Here is a 24,920-nt window from a genome sequence, read left to right as displayed (position 1 = left end):
AAAGCATTCTAGTGCAGAGAAAATGAAGGGGGCGGGGGAGAGGGGGCTTCTGAAACTCATCTAATTTTAAAGTTGATTTTATGCCGAGGTTAGATGACAGCCGTCTTACTTCTCAAACATATAATTATGGATCTTTATCCAGCCATGGCTGGAGTCACACCAGGAAGCTTTGCCTTTGTTTCACACATAGTATAGGAATCTTCTGGATCGTATGAAATGAAAGTAGGTTGTATGCTAACACAGCTATATCAATGTAAGACATACTAACTTACATGATTGACTTTTACAGTGGAAAGAAAAAGGCTGTTTTGAAGCAGTTGTTATAGCCTCAATGAAAAAAAAAAATCAATGGAAGTGAAATGAACAAGAGATTTTGTCTGAGTTGCAGTTAATACCACTGAAGAGCTATGGACATTAAAAGGTCAACAAATAAATTAGCCAAAGTATTATGAAATGAATGATTTGGCTTATAATTTTATTGAGTGAAAATTGTTCGCTGCCTATTAGACCAGGTAATTTTTATCTGGTGCCTCAATTACTGTTCCGTAAGCAATAATACAGTTGTAAGAGCTGTTGGTTCGATCGTGTGACCTCTGAGAAGCTGGCTAGGACAGCTGACTTTACTATGATGGATAACTAAGCTTGGTCTCCAGGAGGTGCCAAGCCTTCCTTTCCTGCAAGGGGATCTCATAAAAGAAACATTACAGCTTGATTCATTTTACCAAAATGTTCGACTTTTCAAGTGTCAGCAGTTAAGTATAAATTGTGAAACCAGGTATTCCTGAGAAGAGTTATGACAATGGCTTTCCCCCTCTTTTTTGGTCTCCTGGCATTCGCTTCTAAATGGTGTCATGGTAATTGGTGAATGGGAGCCTGGGGTGCTTCCCGCCACAAATACAGTGAAAAATGGTGTCTGCACCCTTGTGATGCCGACCTGCTCGGAGGTACAGAGCTGAACTTGCTAACCTCTGGTCGGCTCTTCTTATTCCAATTCATTGTACTGCTTTAAGGCCAAGGCTTCGGGTTAGGTCCTGCTGGGTGGCCTTGGAAATCGACTTTCTGATCAGGATAAAAGTCTCTGCTTAAAGAGAGGTGTCTTTTTCAGGGGTAGGTTGTAAAGTCAGCGCATGAAACAGAAACTGTCTACAGTCAAAATTATCCTTGAAAATCTTTTAAATCACCTTTAAGTCGCCAAGGCCTGGGCCCTTCGGAACACAAAGGCCAAAAATCAGCTACTTCTGTTTCTCTTTGCCTTTTGCCTATAGCTCCCTTTTTCCTAGAGCAAAGCAGAATAAATATCTAGTTTGAAAGCAAAAAGTACCACTGAATAAACAAAAATATTTATTTGTCATATACGTATGTGTATATGTGTGTGTTTCATATGGGTGTATGTTGTTGATGTTAGGTGCCATAGAGTCGATTTCTACTCACAGCAACCCCATGTGACAGAGTAGAACTGCCCCATAGGATTTTCTTGGTTGTAATCTTTATAGAAGCAGATCGCCAGGTCTTTCTCCTTCAGAGCCACTGGGTGGGTTCGAACCGCTAACCTTTCAGTTAGCAGCCAAGCACTTAATTGTGCCACCAGGGCTACTTGTGTGTGTACAAATGCATGTATATATTTGTGCTTTTGGACAAGCACATGTAGTTAAATTTGAGTAAGTGACATGTGCCCATGCTGAAACTTGAAGGATATCTATATGAGTCAGAAATAGAATTTGCTTTTGTTCTTAAATTGTTGAACATCATCAGTTATTACATGTACCTCCAGACGAACGGTATCTGTGAATGATGATTCCCCAGGTTTTACAGATGGTTCTGAGTAAGAGTGCAATTAATATCCACTGCCTCGAGACTGCGGGGCTGGGATTACTCCAGTGCTTAACTGAAGCGTTACTCAGGGCCGAAAATAGTGAACGAGGCTGAAGACACCCTGGTGTCTCTGTTCCTAAGGGTTTCAGCCTATAAGAAAAGGGTGGTTGGATGCCTGGGAAGGTAGAAATGAATTAACCCTTTGTTTCTCCTGTTACTTCTCCTTGAACTCCTGAGGAATTATGTTCAATAACCTTGTACATGGGTTGTGATATGAAGAAGGTTAAACTTAATCCCCCTCATCAAGGGCTCAATACCAAAATAAACCCAAAAAACAGCAACAACAAAAAACCTTAAAAGAGTTCCAGAACTCAGCTTTTGAAGTAGCTATTATTACAGTCCTACCACAATGACTCTGTAACTAAAAAGAATAATCTCTACGATTTTTTGTATGTGGGGTTTTAAATTCTTGCTGCCACTTTCTCCTAGCTCAGCCATTTGTGAGCTAACCTCAGTCTATGCCACTGCTACCCTCCTTCCACGCCAAGTTTGAGGGATTTTAAGATTGGTTTGCAAAATTGCCTTTGTTCTTAAAATTCCTTTTTCTTAATTCCGGAGGCAGTGCTTAGGGTTACTGGCTCTGGAGTCCAATACACTTGGCCCAAATCCATGCTTTCCCATTTATTAGCAGTGTCAATGCCTGCCTCTGTTTCCCTGTCTGTAAAACAAAATTAATATCAGCACTGCTTCAGTGGTTTAAGTGAGATAATGCATGGAGTCTTTAGTACGGTGTCTGACATACAGTTAGTGTTTATCAAGGAACAGCTAACAATCATATTGAAAATCTCCACTTATTTTCCAGAGAATTTTGGCAGATTATATACATTTTTACAGCCAACGTATATTGTATGCCTCCCTGAGATACAATCTTATTTGCAAAAGTGTAAAAGATGCTGATGGGACTAATGTTGAGGAAGTCTGGGGAGGTGGAAAGCCTCCATTTACTAGATGCATACACTTGACCAGTTTACTTGACCTCTTTAAGCCACAGTTTCCTCATCCATAAAATAGACATGATACAGCAATAATGAGCGGAATAACTTATTGCAAAATGAATCCGTTAAAGACAAAGTAATCTAAAGAAAAGAGAATTATAACTTGTGGAGCGTCATGAACCTTTTAACGAAGCTAATGACTAAAATTGTACATGCATGCATATGTGTATGTGCAAACTCATGACATACACACCCACATACACACACATGGTTCTGTCTACAATTCCAGGGGGTGCATAGATTTGAGGTTAAACTCTCAAAATAAAAGAAGCATATTAGTAGGGGATACCAAACTAGATTGCCCTGGTGATGCAATGGTTAAGCGCTTCGCTGCTAACCCAAAGGTTGGTGGTTCAAACCCATCCAGTGGTTCCAAGGGAGAAAGGCCTGGCGATCTGCTCCTGTAAAGATTACAGTCTAGAAAACCCTATGGGACAGTCCTACTCTGTCACATGGGGTCGCTATGAGTTGAAAATCGACTTGATGGCACACAACTACAAGAACCAACCCCCTAAAAAGAGTAAATTATCAAAACGGGGAGAAGAAATTTCCTTGTAGGTTCTCTGGTAGCTGTAGGGAAGAAGGGAGGGATACAGCATTCCATAGTTTGTGTTTTTGACAGGAGAATGCAGAGACAAAATGTTTCCTGGACAAGTGTGTTTTTCCTAAGCGTTGTATATACGATAAATCTTGCTTTCATTTGTGCTTTTGTTTGAGTAGGGTCACTTTTGTTTCTAGATATAATGTTAATAGAGTCTCCTTAAATTCAAAAAATAAACAAATCTGAGAGAGAGGACGCGCGTGAAGGCAGTGCCACAGCATGTAAGATAAAGATGTAGAGTTTTTCTTTATCCTTTTTGAAACTTAGTCATCCCCTTCCCTGCTAACAGGCAATGTGGTTATACAAAGATTTCTTATTTGTATTTTCACTGATGCAACTGCAGGTTTTGAATTACTGATAGTCTTTGCATAAAGACTAAAACAATAAAAACATAATTAGAATACATTGTATACAGCCGATTCCAGTTTCATTTTGTCCCAGCTCTGTATTTATGATAAATCACTAAACATGAGAGCTCTCTGGGGAGGGTGATTTTGGGTCTCGTCTCTCCATTGGGCAAAAATAGTGCCCGAGACTAGGGCCCGAATTTCCAATTTTGCAAGTGTACAGTTGAGCTGAATAATACTTGGCACAATGCAGTGCGCAACTGAGCCACTAAATGGCTGATTTACTAAATTATTATTAGATGAGCCCTTGCTGTTCCAAATGAAAGTGCAGTCACTGTCTTCCTTCATGGTGTGTTCAAATTGTTCTGTGTTTAAATATTCAGCATGAGGCTAATGTGAACTGATGAACTGAGACTATAAACATTCACTTTCGATACAGACAGAGCGACAGAGATGCAACATATCATGTGGCCTGTGGAGGTGAAAATGATTTATATTTAAGGATGTTGCCGCCTACTTCCATTACTTTAACGTACTCTTAATTAGTATGGTGTTTGAAATGACTAATTCCCATGTACAAGAAGAGCAGCTTCAATGGAGACTGAGATTTTCACATGCCAATGAAAGGGAGGCTACCATCAGGATTTGCTGCCCCTGGAGTTCAGGGCCTTGAGTGTTTTCATGGCAGGCTGCACAGCACCATCGTGGTAGGATGTCTGCCAGATCAACTATGGTTTTTGACATTCACTGATTTTTAAGACCTACTCAAAGGGTCTATAATTTATTCCCCTACAATCCAATCCCCCTATAATCCATCCTCCTACAATCCAATTATCCCTCTCCCTATAATCCATCCGCCCTACAACCCATCCTCCCTACAGCCCATCCTCTATAGTCCATCCCCCCTACAACCCACCCCTCCTACAATCCTGCCCCCTACAATTCAACCCCCTAAAATGCAGGCCCCTGGAATTCATCCTACTACAACCCAGCCCCCTTACAACCCAGTCGCCTACAATCCATTCCCTCTACAATCTCACCCCTCTATAATCTAGGACCCCTACAATCCATTTCCCTTATGACCCATTCCCCCTACAATCCATCCCCCTACAACCCATTCCTCTTACAATCTATTCCCCTATAATCCACTCCCCTACAATCTAGTTGGAGCCCTGATGGTGCTGTGGTTAAGAGCTCAGCTGCTAACCAAAAGGTCAGCAGTTCAAATCCAGCAGCTGCTCCTCAGAAAGCCTATAGGGCAGTTCTACTCTGTCCTATATGGTCCTCATGACTATAAGTCCGAAATGACTCGAAAGTAACGTGCTTTTACAATCCAAGCCCTCTATAATCCAGTCCCCCTACAATCCATATCTACCGTGCAGCCCATGAGTACCTCACCCCTCGTCACAACAGCTTCCTTGCTGACACCTGCTGGAATGAACAGCAACCCTCTGCTCCTTGGACAAATATACCCCCTCCTCTCTTTCCCCCTTTGAGGGCAGTTATAGGCAAGCACTTAAAATACTGTGATCACTTACAGTAGATTAGAATTTTTTATTGGTGCCGTGTTGCCATAACAACTTGAAGACAGCAGATGACTTAAGCTAAGCTTGCAAAGCAAAAGGCTGCTCATCTGGCAGTTAAAATGAATACAGTTCATTTCACAAGTTTCCCATATGGACTCTTAGTGTATGGTAATGAGGAGACCATATGGTGAAAGAAAACGCACTGAGAACAATTGGGCTCCACTGGCTGAGTGGGAAGTTGGGATAGAAAACTCGGGTGAGAGATTCTGGTGTGCTCTCTGGGTTCAAGGTTTGGCTGAGGCTTGTTTGGGATGGTTGCTTTCCATAGGGGGTTCGCATTTCTTAATCTGTTCCTTAATATGTTGACTGTGAGAAATGACAAACATCTTGCAAATTTTGCAATATCATTCATCAGAAACTGTCAGCAGTGTTTGCAAATCTGACTTGCAAGATCTTCTCAATGTGTTATTCTTAAAAGGCAACAGTACTAAGTTTTTAGACAAAGTGCAGGAAAATTTAAGCACTTCTGACAAGCAGAAACATTAACAGCAATCATTTTAAAAACACTTGCATCTTTTGCCTGCGTGTTTAGCTGTAAATAATGCTAGGATGTATAAAAGCTTTAAAGTAAAAATGTAATAAATACTTTTTATTTTGTTTCATAAAGGATCAGAAATGCTCTGAGCATGTATATGCATTATCTATACAGGCAAAGGTATAGAGACTAGAGACGGCTGGTGCCCATTCTCGTTACTACTAACCAGATTGGAAACCTGGGAGGACAGCTTGAAAAAGGCTCTGAAGTCAACTCTGTACAATACATGCTTCATAAAAGATGAATATAAATGCATTAGTTAGACACGGTAAGCTAAATTAGAAGGTCAGGCAGGGCTGGGAGGGTTGAAAAATCACACAACCAATGAGTGTAATTACTCTTTTTTAAGTCTATTAAGTGGTGTTGTTCTATCAAGGCTCGGGGGTATAGGACATGAAGAACAAGATAAAGTAATGTGTATTTATTACTCCCACTGGATCAATTTACTAGATATTTTCAGCTCCATAAAGCAAAATACACAAATGCAGCTTTTGTTACTTTTCTCAAACTGCTTTATTTTCTCTAAAAGAGGGACTGGTTTTGGAGAAAAATATTTGCCCTGTGGAGGTCCCCAGGCCAGTCGCTCTCAGGGGGAATTGGGAGAAAGCTGGTGAGCATTAGGATGGCAGCTAGGTGTGTGTGAAGGAGAGAGAAGCTAAACCCCTCAAGGCAGAATTACATGGGTTTCCAGATCTGAAGGCGATGTGGGAACTCAACGTAGCGAGAAGAAGAAGTTTTCAAGTCAGAAGACCTCAGTTTGAATCTTGGTTTTCCCGCTCACTAGTTGTGAAGTCTGGGCAAGTCATTAGACCTGTCACGACTCTGATGCCTCGTCTGTGAAGTGGTGAGTACCCACCGTGCAGGGATTTATCAGCCACCCATCCCTGAAGTCTTGCTGTCTTCCAGGAATACACATTTATGTAAATTATCTCACTAATTCCTAACAGCAATGCTGTAGGGTAGCTGTTTTACAAAGGAGAAAGTGTACCAACAGTCTGCGCTCGTCTATGAAGCCCTGGTGGCACAGTAGTTAAGAGCTCGGCTGTTAACCAAAAGACTGGCAGTTTGAATCCACCAGTCACTCCTTGGAAACCCTATGGGGCAGTTGTACTCTGTAACACATGGGGTTGCCATGAGTCAGAATTGACTCTCCAGCAATGAGTTTAGTTCTTCATCTTTTGGACCAAGGTGTCAAGCTGGTTTTTGAAATTCACGTCTGTCTGACTCAAGAGCCCAGTCTCTTGGCCTCTATGCTCCTCAAGAACTTTGGTAAAAAGTAGAAATAACCCAAGTGTCCATCAACAGATAGATAAACAAAATGTGGCATATCCATATGATGGACTACTATTCAGCCATAAAGAGTAAGTCCTGACCCGTGCTACAACATGGATAAACCTTGAAGACATTATGCTGAGTGAAATAAGTCAGTCACAATGGACAAATATTGCATGATTTCATTTATACAGAACACCTGGGATAGGCAAATGTATATAGACCAAAGTTTATTAGTAGTTACAGGGAATGAGGAGATGAGAAAATGAGGAGTTATTGCTGAACGGCTACAGAGTGTCTGTTGGGGGTGACAAAAATCAAGTGGAAGTGGGTTGTGGTGATGGCTGCACATGGTGAATGTAATTAATGTCACTGAACTGTACCCTTTAAAATGGTTAAAATGTCAAATGTTTTGTTATATAAAGATTACCACAGTAAAATTTAAAAAAATATATAAAAATAGAAAGTCTTTGTAATGCACTGCCGGGTACCCAGTGGGCATTGAAGTAAATGTTATCTCACTTCTTTGGATTCACAGCTAACACAGAGAATGCCGGCTAAGCCCAGGGTCTGCCTTCACTGCCTATTGAGCTAATGCTGTCTGACCACTTGTGAAGACAACTAACAAATTGAAAGGGGACAGAGACTCCCTCGGCTTCAGAACAGAAAGGCTCCTTGCCAGAATGTTTGTAGACTGCATCATGTAAGTCAGCAGCTAAGTTTCTGACTGACCAGGTCCCCCTCCTAAACATCTATGTTATAAGAGAAGTTACGCTTCACCCCAAAGCTGGTCACGTGTTCCGCTCTTTCCTGCCAGGATCCTGAGGGGAAGGTGAGTCTTTATAAAACAGAACAGAATGCTGGGATTTTAAAACCTTGCCCTGCCCTTCTTCATGTGCATATAAAAAAGGGGGAAAAAATTGGGATTGGCATAATCGTAGCATTTCAAGTTTGTGGGTATAGCAATTATCCCTGATGGTGACTTTCGGGACAAGATGATTTTAAGAGAAGGATCCCGCCTCTGCCTGCTTTCTCAGTTGGTAAATAAGAACAATGTCTGCTTTCCCAGCATATGTCACAAGAGGGGAGCTAGTCAAACAAAGCATGGACAAGTTCTTTAAAAAAGCACAACGCAGTATACAAAGGCATATTATTACACAAAGCTGTCTGCTTGGTCATTGGAGCAGTTTCATCTGACAGAATATGTGGGTGGCTGTATGAATCTAGTTTTGTCTGTTCACAAACACATGGGTTTAATAAAGTGGAGTTTGTTTTTTAAGGTGTGTGGTCTGTGGCTCACTGAAACACTCCTGTTTGACAAACACTGACCATGATTCCAAGAAAGGCGGAGCCCGTTTTCATCCCCCTAACAATTGAGAGCACGAGTATAAATCTTCCAAGTCCACAGGAATACCTTGTGCTTGCTCCATCCGCTACTTCCTGACCATGACCTTGAACTCTCGCTCCACCTTAACGTTCAGAGCCAAGAGGACAGCCACTCTGATCTGAGTCACATTAGAGCTTCCTGGGGTGGGCTCCCGCCAAAGTCTTTGCACGGTCAAGTGACTTGATGCCAGCTACGGAGTGTTTCCTTAGCACACAAATCCATTGTGTCCTTGATTACTCTTCCCAAACCCAGGAAAGGGGGCTGGGAATTTCACCAACAGGCCACCAGGGACAAAGTGACACATGTATTTGCTATTTGTCCAACATTTCTGACCATGACATACAACCTTAAAAATGTTTTTAAAAGTAAATACACAGCACTGAACCTTACATTCCTATTTCTTTCCTTCCTTTATGAATAATAAAAGTACTGCCTGGCTTCTTTAGATCTCAGCCATGAAACCACATTGCTCTTCTGTTTTTCAATAAATATTTACAGATGGCAGCTACGGGCCAAATATTATGACAAGGGCACCCAAGGGATTACCTCTTTTTATCCTTACATGATCCCTATGAGGTAGGCACTATATTATACCCATTTTATAGATGAAGAAACTGAGGCACAGAAGATAAACCACACACTCAACCACATACCAGAGTTAAGATTTTCTCCTCTGCAGGGACTGGATGGAGGAGCTGTTGGAAGCAAGGGTCCCACTTTCACTCAACTGGAAAATAATCATAGCTACATTTTGTGGAGTACTAAATAACTGATAAAAATAACAACCTGACAAGGTAAGAATGATCACATCCCCAACTGACAGATAAGAAAATTGAGGCACAGAGAGAAAGAACTTTGACCCAGGTTGCATAGCTCTGAGTTCCACCCTGTCCAATCTGACTCTCCAGCCTGTGCCCTCAGTCCCACCAGCAGACTCTAGAGGCATCAAATGCTAAATGTAAAGTGAAGATAGTGTCAAAATAGAAACAATGGGAAGAATCTGCCATTAAACCTCTGCCTTCATTCTACCATTAAGACACCTAAGGCGCCCATCACTGGGTAGACACAAAATCATTGTGCTATAAAATAAATGATTTCACTTAGGAAATCTGCAGGAGCTAGATTCTTAGTGACTAACTGACGAGTTCTAACTAACTAACCAGTTGTCATCCAGCTGACTCTGACTCATGGTGATACCATGGGTGTCAGAGTAGAACTGTGCTCCATAGGGTTTTCAATGGCTGATTTTTTGGAAGTAGATCACCAGGCCTCTTTTCCAAGGTGTCTCTGGGCAGACTCGAACCTCCAACCTTTTGGTTGGCAGCTGGGCACATTAATCATTTGCACCTCCCGGGGACTTTAGGTTCTTACTAAACTCATTGCCATTGAGTCGATTCCTACTCATAGTGACCTTAAAGGGCAGAGTAGAACTGCCCCATAGGGTTTCCAAGGCTGTAAACTTTATGGAAGCAGACTGCCACATCTTTCTCCCAAAGAGTGGCTGGTGGGGTCGAATATCCAACCTTCTGGTTAGCAGCCAAGTGCTAACCATTGCACAACCAGGGCTCCTCAGTTTCTTACTAGACAGAGATAAAGGTAAATCCCTCAACAGCATGGATATGCTATGAAAGGAGACTGTCATTCATTACATAATTAGCTTATTTAATTGCTCACCAAAAATAAGTCAGGGTGGAAGGGGAAGAAGGGCCTGTAAGATGGAGGCCCTTTCAAAGACAAGGACGTGAATGCACTGAGATATGGTATGATTTCTTCCTCAGGTGAAATGCTTTCAAGTAGTTTTTACCAAGGTAAACTGCACTCAGTCGAAGTGAGGCTGTTCTGAGAAGCAGAAGGATGAGACCAAAGGCTGGGCAGTCCTTCCCTAGGTCAAGGTAGAGGACAGATGCCTTTGCTGGTCACTGTCCTTCCTCTCCTCAGGCATGTAGCAACCCCTCATTCCCCCCACTTCTTTCTGGACAAGGACAGGGTCTGTTCTGACAGGTGGCTCTGCCTACAAGTGCAGCAGGCACACAGGTAGAATTTGATGACCCACTGATCCTCTGAGGAGTTTCACTGGGCTAGGAAGGATGTCAACTCCATTTTTAAAAGTGTTTCAGGAGGATAAAGAGACCTAGAAATGACATGTCTCTAGACTGCTGTGGCAGGAAAAAGGTCCTCTCAAATCCTCATTTAATTTATAATAGTTTCCCCTGTGCAGTAAATGAAATTTCACTTTGCTGTCAGCGAATGGTAGTTCTCTCTTAACTTGCCTCGGTGTTCTCAACTAACTCTGCACTTTGAACTTCTTTAGCGTTTAACTGCGCTCTCCTTGGAGGCCTTGCAGAGTTTTGGTTGCACTTTTGTTAAATGTGCCTATTATTTTCTATTACGATTAGTTGTGTATGATGATCACTCCGACACAAGGCCCAAGCTCCTCTGGTACAGAGATGGCAATATTCCCAACTTGACAGAAGGTACAGAATAGAAGTCAATAAAAGTTAACTTCCTTCTTTCTGCATTGGCAATTAACAGAATATTGCTGCATGATACACACACACACACGTACATATATACACTATACTCTGTCTTGAATTTTTGTTTAATTTTGCACCTATTTGTACCTTATTTCCCAACTAGATGGATTATATCTGGAGGAAAGCGGTTCTGTCTTATTTTCCTAGTTGTGAGATCTACCAATATGTTTTCTTTTGAGCTCTGGCTTTCTCCCATTGCCAGGGATAAGGATGGATCTTCATGTAGGTAGAAGTATGATGTTCTTCTGTCTTCTTATAAATTGGTGTGATGTAGTAATTGGAGCCCTGGTGGCAAAGTGGTTAAGAGCTCAGCTGCTAACCAAAAAGTCGACAGTTCACATCCACCAGCCGCTCCTTGGAAACCCCACAGGGCAGTTCTTAACGCATAAATGTTTGCCCCTTTCATTACTGCTTACCTTATAGCACCAAACGAAGCACGAAAATATGAGTTGCTTATCTATTTACCTGATAGGGTTTCTGCAATCACCCAAGCCCAAGATTCCAGAGACAATAATCGAAATAGAAAGTATTCTGACCTTTGGCAAACGCTCAGGGTCGCCAGGGTGCCGGGGAATGACCTTCTGTAACCTCTGGAAACCATAGTCAATGGTGGGTTCATTGAGCGCTGCAATGAAAAAGTCACACAATTAGGGCATTTTTAGGAAACAATGCAGAACGTGATTTGCCACAACGATGGTGTAGAAATAACTGAAGACATCTAAATTTTAATTAATACTTTTCAGTTAGATCTTAAAATGCCCCCACAAATGATCCCTTTACTGAACACTTTCACCACCTACTTCTGCCATTTACCAAGGTGGGGTGGTACTTGCCCCAAAGAACATCAGTAGCAGGTCTTGAACTCAGCTCTTCTCACCAAATCCTGTAGTCCTTATACTATTATAAGTATAAAGTAAAATGGAATTTGATGGGAAGACTTAGGATTCCCTTTAATCAGAACCTCAAGTCAACATGCTCAAGGGCTTGCCCAGGGTATCTACACATTGTAAATGGCAGGAGAATTCAAAGTTCTTATTTAACTGCAAAATCTCTAGCAGAACTCATCTGATACAATATTACAATGCTTTCTGTGGCAATGAAACCTGCGAAAGTATGGTGAGGGTAGAGGAGTGCTGGCAGGAGTTGGTCTTCTAGCAGGGAAAGCCTATTCCACGCTTGACAGTCTGCAAAGAGCTACGCGTTGAAAACATCCTTGATGCAAAACCCTCACAACCAAAATGACTGATTCACCACCATTAATATTATTTCAAGAAAAAGACCTACCTCTGCAGAGTACTAACTTAGAGAAGCTGCGTTTCCAAAAGTATTTCTTTAAAGGTCTAAAAGAAGAGCAAATCTGCAATATTTGGAGACAGTGGGGGCTTTGCTGTGCCCTTATCAACTGCACCTCCTTCAAAGCATCCTTAAATTAAACACAATAGAAAGTGGACTCTGGTCTATTATTTTCGAATTTCCTCTCTGGGACGTGAAATGTCTCGCCTGAGTAGAAGAGCAGGACGCTCCATCCTCTGCCCTTATTCCCCATATCCTCTAAGTGGTGGGTGGGTGTTTTTCTTTTTCTTTTTTAGTGTAACCAAAGTAATCAGCCACATATTATCACCCATACTGAATAAAAAGACAGTCTTTGTAATTCCGACATTTATCTATACATTAGAAAACAAGCGGCCACACGCTTTACTTAAAACGCATTTTCCATTAACCTAAATTTTAAAAGTAAGATTCATACTACTACTAACTTTAAAAAACTATATTAAATTCAAATAGGTCCCAAGGCTAATGGAAGCAATTTGTATACCAACCCAAACTGACTGGCCCACTTTTCAAAATACAGGTATGATAATCTTGTGGTTTTAAAAGGACATTTAAATTGAAAGTCTGTGAATTTAGTACATAATTATACCAATAGAACCCTTTAACTTGTCAACTTATAAATCTAAAAGGCTATCAATCATTTCTAAAGAGGAAATAAACCTTAAAATTCCTTGATTGACAGTGCTTACTTTTTAAGTAAGAAAAAAAATAAAAAGGAAGAAGAACAAGGGAAAAAAAAAATAAGGCTGTGTAAAGTGGCCAGAAATCCATTTACAAAAGTACATTGTTTTACATAATAACACCTCCAAAAGACACATAAATCAGAGTAAGTACTTTTTCCTCACTTGTATATTTTAAGTTGGACTGAACTTCAGGTAACTTTATATTAAAAAGATTTTTCCCCAAATGCAATGCTTATTGAAGTTCTTAATAGAGTAGCATTTTCATTTAAGATAATGTAATCATTTTTGCAAGTATGAGATTTAGTCATCCCCCCCACAAACAGTAAACTTTCAACCTGTCTCTTGTGGAAATTAACTAAAATCACCCCCAGGTGTACTGAATCTATCTATACTAGTATCTGAGTTAAAGCACAATATTATTATTCCTCCCACTTTATGAATTACTTTCTAAACCCTTGAGAAGAATTCTTCTTTTCAAATCACACTTGTAGAGAAAAAGCCATAGAACTCTTTATGCAGGGAAGCTGTTACTCGTAAAAGCCACGGTATTTAATCAGGAAATGCATGAGAGCGATGAGAACGAGCACCCAGCGTTAAGTGATTTATCACAGCCCCCCCACTCAGAATGCTCATTGCCAACAAAAACGTGTAACTAGGAGTAAGAGCTTTAGACAATTAAGTGCATCATTCTTAATATCTGAAGACATAATTCAGCATCCTGGAAATTCTAATTCTTGGTTTTATTTTACAGTTTAAGTCACCAATAAAATCTGGGTGGTTGGTCCACCCCTTCAGTTGTTTACATAATAAATTCCTACTGTACCAAGAAATCTGTGGCTGTTAATTGAATGATTGTCTGATGTATTGGGGAGGTAGGACGTGTTTCTCTGCCTATACCGCCAACTTAAAGCAGAATAACCGACACTTAATATAAGCAATTAAAAGAACCAATTCAAATATCATATGGAACTCAGAGCTGGGAAGTCTAAAGAGCCTTCACGGAGAAGTCATTCCACTGTTACAAGGAGTAATTGAATTATACATATTAACCTCATTATTAAAAGGAAAATAAGCATCTACTCTAGGGTAGTACACTACATGAGAAAGGAAATATTTCAGATAGTGAGACAAAGGTTTTTAATCTATTTCCCATGCCTTTATGATTTGCTCTATGCTTATATCTTTAAATATGTTAACATGCCCTCAATTTAGGCACTGAAAGTTACCATGGAATTGTCCACTGTGGAAGACAAAGGTAACAGTAAAGATATACAAGGCAAAGTCCACTGTCTTAAATTCAAAGGAGCCTGATGAGTTCTCTGATTGCATTGATGAGAGAAAAAAGTTAAGCCAACTTCTGAGTGTGAGGAGTCGTCTTTTAAAGATTGTGATTTAAAAATTAAAAAAAAAAAAGTCCAAACCCCCTGAAAACAGCTTACGTGGCGGGGGTGGGGGGATTTAAATTAATGCCCACTCATGAAATGGAATATGATGCAGTCCTCAAAAGTAATGCTATGAGAAAAAAAAAATGTACATGCAATGCATTGCTAGGTGAACAAGCAAATTACAGAAGCATATGTACAATATTTTTGTTTTCTTTAATAAAATCCTCACAACTGGACCAATAAGCAACAACATGATAAAGGGAGAAAAGATTGAAGTTGTCAGGGATTTCATTTTACTTGGATCAACGCCCATGGAAGCAGCAGTCAAGAAATGAAATGACGTACTACTGCATTGGGCAAATCTGCTATAAAAGACCTCTTTAAAGTGTTAAAAAGCAAAGAGGTCACTTTGAGGACTAAGGTGCACCTGACCCAAGCCATGATATTTTCATTCACCTCATATGGATGTGAAAGCTGGACAATGAATAAGGAAGACTGAAGAAGAATTGACGCATTTGAATTATGGTGTTGGTGAAGAATACTGAATATATCATGGACTGCCAGCAGAACAAAAAACTACCTTGGAAGAAATACAATCAGAATGGTCCTTAGAAGTGAGGATGGCGAGACTTTGTCTCAGGTACTTTGGACATGTTAGCTGCAGGGACCAGTCCCTGGAGAAGGACATCATGCTGGGTAAAGTAGAAGGTCAGTGAAAAAGAGGAAGACCCTGGACGAGATGGATTGACACAGTGGCTGCAACAATGAGCTCAAACATAGTAACGATTGTGAGGATGGCACAGGACCGGGCAGTGTTTCATTCTGTTATACACAGGGTCGCTATGAGTTGGAACCGACTCAATGACACCTAAAAACATCAGTGTGTACAATATGACTACATTTGCTTTCTTAATGAACATCATAGAATAAAGGAAATATACCTGTGCATAAATTGCCTAACAGTAGTTATTTCTAAGTAGTGGGTCCTAAAGTGTTCTTCTTCCTCGTCTTTATGCTGTACAATCTCCAAATTTTCCACAATGAACACATATTACTTTTATAATCAGAGAAAAAGGTTAAGAACAAGAGATTGTTGCTGAGATGGAATTTGACCTGCTTGTATAAAGTAACGACATAAGAAACTATGTCTTAAAAGGGGTCTGTATACCCTTTAATAACCTTGCATAGGTTATTAGAGACCATAAGAAAAATAAGTAGTATACTTTCGGCCAGTTGTATAAATATATGACTATTCATAAACTCTCTGAAAATCAACAGAGAGGGTAACTGGGAGGAACCATAAAGAATGGTATATTTATTTCATCAGTGGGGGTAGTTGTACCTTAGGGACATACATCTACTCTGCAAGAATGTAATATAAAATTAATCCTTACAACAAAGTGACCTCATTGTACTCAAGCACAGAGCTGAGGGGCGCCGGTAGAAATGCGACTGACTAATCAGGTTTTTTTCTCCTAAAACTTAGGATGATCAAAAAAAAAAAAAAAAGCCAGATCCACTGCAGAGTTGATTCTGACTCATAGAGACCCTGTAAGACAGGACAGAACTGCCCCATAGGGTTTCCAAGGCTGTAAATCTTTACGGAAGCAGTCTGTCACATCTTTCTCCTGTGGAGCAGCTGGTGGGTTCGAACTGCTGACCTTTTCATTAGCAGCCGAGAGCTTTAACCATTGTGCCACCAGGACACCTGAGAAGCTGGTAGAGACAAGGGGAAAAGAAACTTAACTGGGTATAATTAACCACAAATAGAGACGCATGAGCATCTTAGCTTGAAAAAAGAAAAACCCATGAAGCTGTGAGCTCCAAAACGAAGGGGAAGATGTCGCAGCTCGTATGTCCTTCCTTCTAATCACCTAGTCTCCACGCTCTGGAAAGGGTTTGAGAGGGTGTCATCCCAAACCAGTTAGGGAAGGTAACAGAATAAGGGAGGCTCACAGGTTTAGAAAAATTCATAATCTCAAGTAAGAAAAGGCTCTATTTTTAAATCATCAGAATGTAATGGGACCAATGCATGCATTTTAAAAGTTTTATAAGATAGTAAATCATCCATTTATTCAATAACCATTTTTAGTGCCTACCATTTGTTCAGAGGACATTTGTGAGAATTAGCTGCTTTATGTCATAACACCATAGGTCTTTAAAAGCAAACTTTCTGCAAAGTATGTACAATCCAGTCCAGAAGGACAAACGAAGTACTTTGATGGTCAAGCTGGAAAGCAGCTCAGGCTCTCACGGTCAGGCTTCCCTCCTGCTTAGGAACCCAGTTTCTTGCCTCCTAATAGTCAGCCAGTGGCCCTCTGCTCCTGTTTCCAATGAAGTCTTCCCTACGGCCACACTCCACTACCCTGACACATGGATGTAAGAAGAGATCAGGATGTCGTGGAGCCACAAACATTTGAATTCAAGATGTCACCCACTGACCCCTTCCAATTCAGAGACAGATACTTACTTACTAAATTAGCTTAATAGGACCTTAGGGAGCTGTGTACAATATATCAGAATAAGTTGGAAATGTTCCTGTAAACACATGAAAAGCAAAATCAAATGTTCCTCAACAGGAGAGCAAGCTTACAGAGCAGATGTATCAGCTGAGATTTCAGATGGGTCCTCTCACCCACAGCAATGATATGATACTGGGGAATGGACATTGGTAGGAAGTTCGTGATGTATACATGGGGATGGCATTTCAGCTGCATCCAAAATACTACAGTAAAACCTGAGAAAGCCGGAACCTGTGCAAGGTGGAAATAAGTCAGAGAAGGAAAGCTCAAATATTTTCCACTAATAGAGAGTGACAGAAAAGTGTTAAGACTGTACCCTGTCAAAGGTGGAAAACTTGTGAGACCAGGAAAAACATGGCAGTTCCATCAAGTTCCGGCTCTCACAGGTTTCCCTGTACTTTTCAAAAGAAAAAGTTAATTCAATGGTTAATAGAAAAATTAAATCACTTCATCTGGCCTTGTGTTGGGACTGCTTATAAATGACTTTTAGTTCCTTCCCAATTTCAGACCCCCCAAAGGGAACCAGTAACTTTCTACGCAGAACCACTCTCTATTCAGCCTTTCCCTTCATAGGCTTCAACAAAGACAGGACAGCCCTAATTATACAAAGCTATTGGCTACAATATTCAAATGTTCCTGCAGCAGGAAATGTTATATGCAAAGAAAATTGAGAATAATAAGACTAGGTTTTATGCACTAACACTAATCACAGGATCACAATATCCAATTCAAAATATCTAGTAATGAGCAAATTCTAACCAAAACATACATGAGGATTTTAGCCTTTTCATGCTTTTAGTCTTTTTTGTAGTTCTTTTTTTTTTTTTTTTTAAAGAAATCCACTTCACAAACACATCAAATAAAGAGAATTCTCTTTAGGGGGATTTATTTGCAAATTAAAATCATGTAGCCAAGACGAAGACATTCTTGCTTCATGATGACAATTGATTTTTCCCTTTTCAGAGTTTCCTTTTTGAGAAACAGCTCCTCCGCCCTCTTTAACTTCTGGAATACTTATTCCTGGAAACAATGGAAATGAGAAGCTGGAGAGTTGTGTTCCCAAACATCAGGGGAAAAGCGCTTTGGGTGCCATTCCAACCTGAGTGTGCAGTTTCCCTGCCTTTACAGCTCAGCGACGCACTGCAGAGCTTTAACATATTTCTGGGGTTTTAATTTCCTTTTTTTAATGGTTGTGTGACATGATGTCATTTTGACTGGAAATAAAAAGCAATGCAGATATTAAGAAGGTAATATTTATATTCTATTGCCATTTAATGTCCAAACAAATATCTAGACTCTATGCCAAGTAATAAATAAAACCTCGTAGCAGAGGCAATGATAAAACTAGCGCCTGGGTCTCCAGGCTTCCCTGGTGACTACTCTGTATTTGAACTAAAGGAGTAACTGCAGAGCATTTCCCTTCCAGGCAGATCCATTCTGGGCATAAGAGTTATTACATATGTGTTAGGCAGAGCCTTTTTGTTCCCAAATGGCCCCATTTTTTCCCTCAGTCACTAAATTAACAACCAGAGGTAAACAATAAAACAGCAAGGTATCGTCACAAAACTATCTTTAAGACTGACTTTAAAATATATAAACCGAAAAATCGACCAGAAACTTAAACGAGAGCCAGAAGTATGGTGAATGAAGAGAGTGGCTGCATTTCCAGCCATTTGGATATTTCATTACCTGCCTCAGTGTTTAATGCGGAAGGGGTATTCTGGGTCACCTCTTCCGTGGAAAGGATATGCACCCTAAGAAACCTAAAACCAAATCTCCTGCAAGTGGAGCCCGGAGAGATGCTTTTACAGCATCAGGAGCCAGTGAGGCTTAGGGAAGCTTCTGGAGGAGGCTCATTGAAAGGCAGAAAGCTGTCACCAAACCAGAAGGGGCATCAGGATGAAGCCAACATGGGCAGCATGTGCCAATACAGGAGCCAAAGGAAAATGTCCCAACTGGCTCTGAACATGCCCTGACTTCTTATTTGTAGTCTTCAAACCTCTTGATATATGGCAACAACTTGGAGATTCAAAAATCAAGCAAAGGTAGTAACATCTCTCTCTACCAAAATCACAATCAAAGGAGAAAGTTGGCTTGTGTTGCTGAGTCCTCTTTATAGAGAGTGGGGCCGGGAATGCTGGCAGGAGAGCGTGCAATCAAAGACAAGAGAGAGAAGCAGCAGCAAAGTGGAGGAGAGCCAGGATGATGAAACGCAGGGGGCTCCTGGAGAAAGAGGGTGAGATGGAAAACCCTGAGGACTGTAGCTTGGAATGCACAGAACTGGTGTGTATCTGGAAATTAATAAGGCTTCAAGAAGCATGGACAATCAAGAAGAGGAAGAAAGAACTAGGAGTGATTTGCTTTTGTTTTTTCAAAATGGAAATAGCTTTACTGTTTTTCTAAATCTAAAAGTAATTCCTTCTTATTATATAAAAAAATACAAAAGAAACACGAAAAAGGGGGAACAGACCATATATAAGCACTATTTACATTTTAGTATGTATGCTTTCGGGCATTTTTACTACATTGGTTTATGTAAACATAGATTGTATACACATTTATACCCACCCATTCTTTTTAATGGTTGCCGAGTATTACATTATATGGATGGGCCATGATTTACATAACAAATCCCCTATTAATGGGGATGTGGATTTTTTTCCCCAAAATTTTCAAAAATCTAAGAAGTGCTATAACGAACAACACTCAGGATAAATCTTACATTACAGAATATGCACTCTTTAAGTCTTTTGATACTGTCTTTCAGAAAGTTTATACCAATCCACACTTTGGCAGATTACTTTTAAAGGCATTTGCTAAAGAAAACTAATTTTTAATATTTCACATCTTGAATTCAATTATTCTGTAAGTTATAAGAACTCTTGAAGTGTTTTAATAGATTAACGATCACAATGACTACTTGTCAGGGTGTCATTTTAAACAAACCTTGAGGTTATATAAGACCCTTTCTCTAGTAATATCAAAATGCTTATAGACATTATCTAATTGATTCCTACATGTGCCCTGGGCATAAATGTCAAAGATTATTACTCCCAATTCACAGGTGGGAAACTGAGGCATAGACACAGCTGGCAGTGTACCTAAGGCCACACACCAGAATCATAATTAAAACTGAAGTCTCATTTTTTTTTTTTTTTTGAAGTGTTTTGCTTACTCTTCCAAGATGGCTGTTTTACTTTAACATTGATGATTCTCAATTTACAGCATATTGACAAGCCTGCTACCAAATCAAATACACTGCTCCTATTTCACTAAATATCTAGGAAACAGAAATCAACACCAGGAGGAATCTTGGTGCCCAGACTCTTGACTTCATACAGGTGAATGGGCCATCCAGACCGTTTCATTGCCTAATTTCTTTACTTAAAGCTCACCATGTCAATAAACATACACCTTTTGGGGAGGCCACTCTGATATTTTAAAATTACCCCACAAAATGGTGGAGAAATTGTGCTTTCCGTCCCATCCAGCTCTCTGTATAGGTTGAAGCTGGGCTCTCAGAGTTGATTCCTATTATAGGAAAAGGGGACCCACAATGCTATTCAGGTACATAAATCAAGTTTTCATGCCACGACTGGTTGGTATTTTCTAGAAGTGTTTAGGTGAGAAGTTATTAGCAGAAGTGGAACATTTTCATGAACAGACCCCTTTGCTGCCCTGGAGAGTTATACTGCGTTGTTGTTAGGTGCTGTCGAGTTGGTTCTGACTCATAGCAATCCTATGTACAAAAGAACAAAACACTACCCGGTCCTGCACCACGCTCACAATCTTTGCTATGCTTGAGCCCATCGTTGCAGCCACTGTGTCAATCCATCTCGTTAAGAGTCTTCCTATCTTTCGTTGACCCTCTGTTTTACCAAGCATGATGTCCTTCTCCAGGAACTGGTCTTTCCTGATAACATGTCCAAGGTACATGAGATGAAGTCTCACCATCCTTGCTTCTAAGGAGGATTCTGGCGGTACTTCTTCCAAGAAAGATTTGTTTGTTCTTCTGGCAGTCCCTTTTCAATATTCTTCACCAACACCACAATTCAAATATGCTGATTCTTCTTTAGTTTTCCTTATTCATTACTCAGCTTTTGCTCAAAATGGCAGTTGAAAGTACCATAGCTTGGGTCAGGTGCACCTTAGTCCTCAAAGTGACATCTTTGCTTTTTAACACTTTAAAAAGGTCTTTAGCAGCAGACTTGCCCAGTGCAATACACCATTTGATTTCTTGACTGCTACTTCCATGGGCATTGATTGTGGATCCAAGTAAAATTAAATCCTTGACAACTGCAATCTTTTCTCCGTTTATCATGATGTTGCTTATCGGTCCAGTTGTGAGGATTTTTGTTTTCTTTATGTTGAGGTGTGATCCATACTGAAGGCTGTAGTCTTTGATCTTCATCAGTAAGTGCTTCAAGTCCTCTTCACTTTCAGCAAGCAATATCGAAGGTTGTTAATGAGTCTTCCTCCAATCCTGATGCTACCTAGTTCTTCATATAGCCTAGCTTTGCAAATTATGTGCTCAGTGTACAGACTGAGTAAGTATGGTGAAAGAATATAACCCTGATGCACAGCTTTCCTGATTTTAAACCACGCAGTATCCCCTTGTTCTGTTCAAACGACTGCCTCTTGATCTGTGTACTGGTTCTTCATGAGCACAATTAAGTGTTCTGGAATTCCCATTTTTCACAATGTTATCCATAATTTGTTATGATCCCACAGTCAAATGCCTTTGCATAATCAGTAAAACACAAGTAAACATCTTTCTGGTATTCTCTGATTTCAGTCAGGATCCATCTGACATCAGCAATGATATCCCTGGTTCCACCTCCTCTTCTGAATCCAGCTTGAATTCCTAGCAGCTCCCTGTTGATGTACTGCTGCAACCACCCTGTAATTATCTTCAGCAAAATTTTACTTGTGTTTGACAGAGTTAAATTCCGTCTAAAATGGAAATAGGTGAACTTACAATAATTAGGAAGAACAGTAATGCTCAATTTAATGAAGCTGATGAGAAACGTTGCCCCTGATATTGTGTATCATGTACTCTGAACAGCTTGGCCGTGTAGGAGCCTTATTTTAGATTTCCAAATATGACCCCAGTTTAAAACTAATATTACATCCCTCAAGCAAACAGATTCTTGAAGATCGTCACAATTTTGTTTTTCGCTTTTCAATCTTTTTCATCTTGGATTTTTCTTTATTTGGCCATTTATGATTAGGTCTCCGAGCCAGATTTGCTCATTTGAACGAGAAGGATGATGTTCGCTGTGTAACAGATGATGGCGTTTAAGTATTGAAGGCCAACACACTCTGTCTTTCTTTCCTAACGTTTAAGGATAAATCCATAATTCTCTTCCCCAATGGCGTATCTTCTGATATAACAAGAGTAATATTGCTTCTATAATTGTTCTTTAGATCTCTTCCCAAAGAGTTTTGACAATAACTGTTATCAAGGGGGGAAAATCAGCCAGCCTGTCTGATAAACATGTTTTCCTACGTTTCCACCCCTGCGAGTGCTGTGACATCGTACTTTTATCATCCAGTGTGTGTTCAGAATGAGCTTAGAACAGCAATTGCCGGGAATAGGCAGGCGATAAACCGCATTGATTTAACACATCTTGTTTTCAATCATGCTTGGATTTTCTGAGCACGCATTTTTCCTGTACTCCGGCTTGTAGCTTTTATCTGACGAGCTGATCCCTTTTCACGAGAAAATGAAAAGGTCGCACAATAAGACACGGTTTACTGGAACTTGAACACGCACCAGGGAAAGTATTTTAGATAAATACTGTCAGACATAGTGGAGCTGGATTTCAACAACACAATTGCTAAACAGCAATACTTATTACTCGCCTAGAACAAGCCTGCCAGCAACTTAGGGCTCTCAGCAGGGGACAGCACCGAGTTTGTCTCCAAAGCTAAGAAACTCTTCTCTGAGCCTCGAGCTAACCAAGCACAAAGAGTTTTAGGCCCAGGTCTGATTTGAGATTGCTAATATCATGGTTTTATGAGACAGCTCAAAAAAAACTACTCCCACTGTTTGCAGAATCGTTCCCTCTACACCAGTGGACAGGCCGCAGAAGAGTTAGATAAGGAAGTTGCGGTAGTGCTCCACAAAGAATCACTGGGGAAAAAAAAAACCCCAAGAAAAGTGGAATAAAAGTGACTCCAGAGCACTCATTAATTCCACTAATAAGACAGGAAAGTACCTATAACTGGGAGATATTAGGGGATTAAGTGATTATTTGGTAACATTTTAATGCAGCCAGAAAGAGCGTAAATTTATGCTAGGTAGAGTCCTACAATGGCCTTGCAGATAAGCGCAAAAGTTTTTATCATCATAAATTTCAGACAAAATGGCATCCTGAATAAAATAAATAAAGTGAGACTTCATCAGTATTGACTCAACCTAAATGATTATTCTTACTGATCATCATTACTCTAGATACGTCTGAGACTCAGCCAGAAAGTCTCCTCTACCTGAACATTAGGGTTCAGAATCCCTTCCTTTTAACCTTAACCAACCAGCCCATTGCCTTTGAGTCGCTTTCCGGCTCATAGCGACCCTGTAGGACAGAGTAGAACTGTCCCATAGGGTTTCCAAGGCTGTCATCTTTATGGAAGCAGACTGCCATATCTTTTTCCTGCAGAGCGGCTAGTGGGTTCCAACCACTGACCTTTCAGTTAGCAGCTGAATGCTTAACCACTGTGCCATCAGGGTTCCTTTCAGCCTTAACACTCACTCTGAGTACACTTTTATTACTGTCTACCCCAGAGGTCTCAAGCTTTCTCAGTTCATGGTATCTTGGATGTCTCAACAATCTTTTCATAGCACCCCTAAGCCAAAAGAAATGCCCAACAATTCTATTTATTAACTACTTAGATCCAAACAACTTTATGGTCCAAATAGTTAAGTGCTCAGCTGCTAACCAAAAGGTTCAATGTTTTATTCTACCCAGAGGTGCCTTGGAAGAAAGGCTTGGCAATCTCCTTCTGTAAAAGCAGCCATTAAAAACCCTGTGGAACACAGTTCTACTATGACACACATGGAATCACCATGAGTCTGAGTCGACTTGATGGAACTGTAATTTAGTAGCCATTTGAAAAAGCAAATCAAATAAATTGAAAAAATATGTAACATTTGTAGTTCATTCTAAAGTAATCACAATTAGTGACTTATGGTATGTATGCCTGTTGGACACTGCATAACTTCTCGAGTCTTGGAATCTAATTGTGTACTGCCACCTTCATTTCCTATTCCACATTCATTTTCATATGGCATTTCCTTTGTACCACCAAACCCGTCGCCATCAAGTCGATTCCAACTCATAGTGAACTTATAGCACAGTAACTGCCAAAAATTCAGATTTGCAAAGATACGACATCCTCAAAAGGAATGCAGTGTGATCTAAATTTGAACCACCAACTACCTCAAGCTGGTAGTTCACATGGTATCTGACAGTTTCCCTTTAGTTTAAAATATACCAAGGAGCTCTGGCGGTACAGTGGTTAAGTTCTTTGCTGCTAGCCAAGAAGGTCGGTGGTTCAAACTCACCAGCTGCTCTGTGGGAGAAAGATGTGGCAGTCTGCTTCCATAAAGATTACAGCCTTGGAAACTCTATGGGGCAGTTCTACTCTGTCCCTATAGGGTAGGTATGAGTTTGAATTGACTCGATGGCAATGGGTTTGGTTTTTGTTTTTTTTTAAATATACCACAACACTCTATGAGTTTGCTGGGGCACCTTGGTGCATAAGTTTGAAAAATGTGGATCTACTCAGAAGCAACAGAATGAATTAAAAGCTAAGGGCTAAAAGGATCTGTTGCATTCATTGTTGTGTGTCCTTTCTAATAACAAC

The 24,920-nt window shown here is 40.3% G+C and overlaps 1 protein-coding gene across 1 annotated transcript in view; it reads right to left on the bottom strand.

The window, feature by feature from the left end:
* Positions 1–24,920, bottom strand: part of EBF1 (EBF transcription factor 1) — a 501,677-nt gene that overhangs the window by 24,729 nt on the left and 452,028 nt on the right. The window contains exon 12 of the mRNA XM_004371251.3: positions 11,666–11,754. Within this exon, the coding sequence (XP_004371308.2) occupies positions 11,666–11,754 (89 nt within the window). The remainder of the gene's footprint in view (positions 1–11,665; positions 11,755–24,920) is intronic.

The sequence above is a fragment of the Trichechus manatus genome, unplaced genomic scaffold, assembly GCF_000243295.1.
Source record: "Trichechus manatus latirostris isolate Lorelei unplaced genomic scaffold, TriManLat1.0 scaffold00011, whole genome shotgun sequence".
Lineage (NCBI taxonomy): Eukaryota > Metazoa > Chordata > Mammalia > Sirenia > Trichechidae > Trichechus > Trichechus manatus.
Note: the sequence above shows the minus strand (reverse complement) of the source record. Positions and strands in the feature narration are given on the sequence as shown.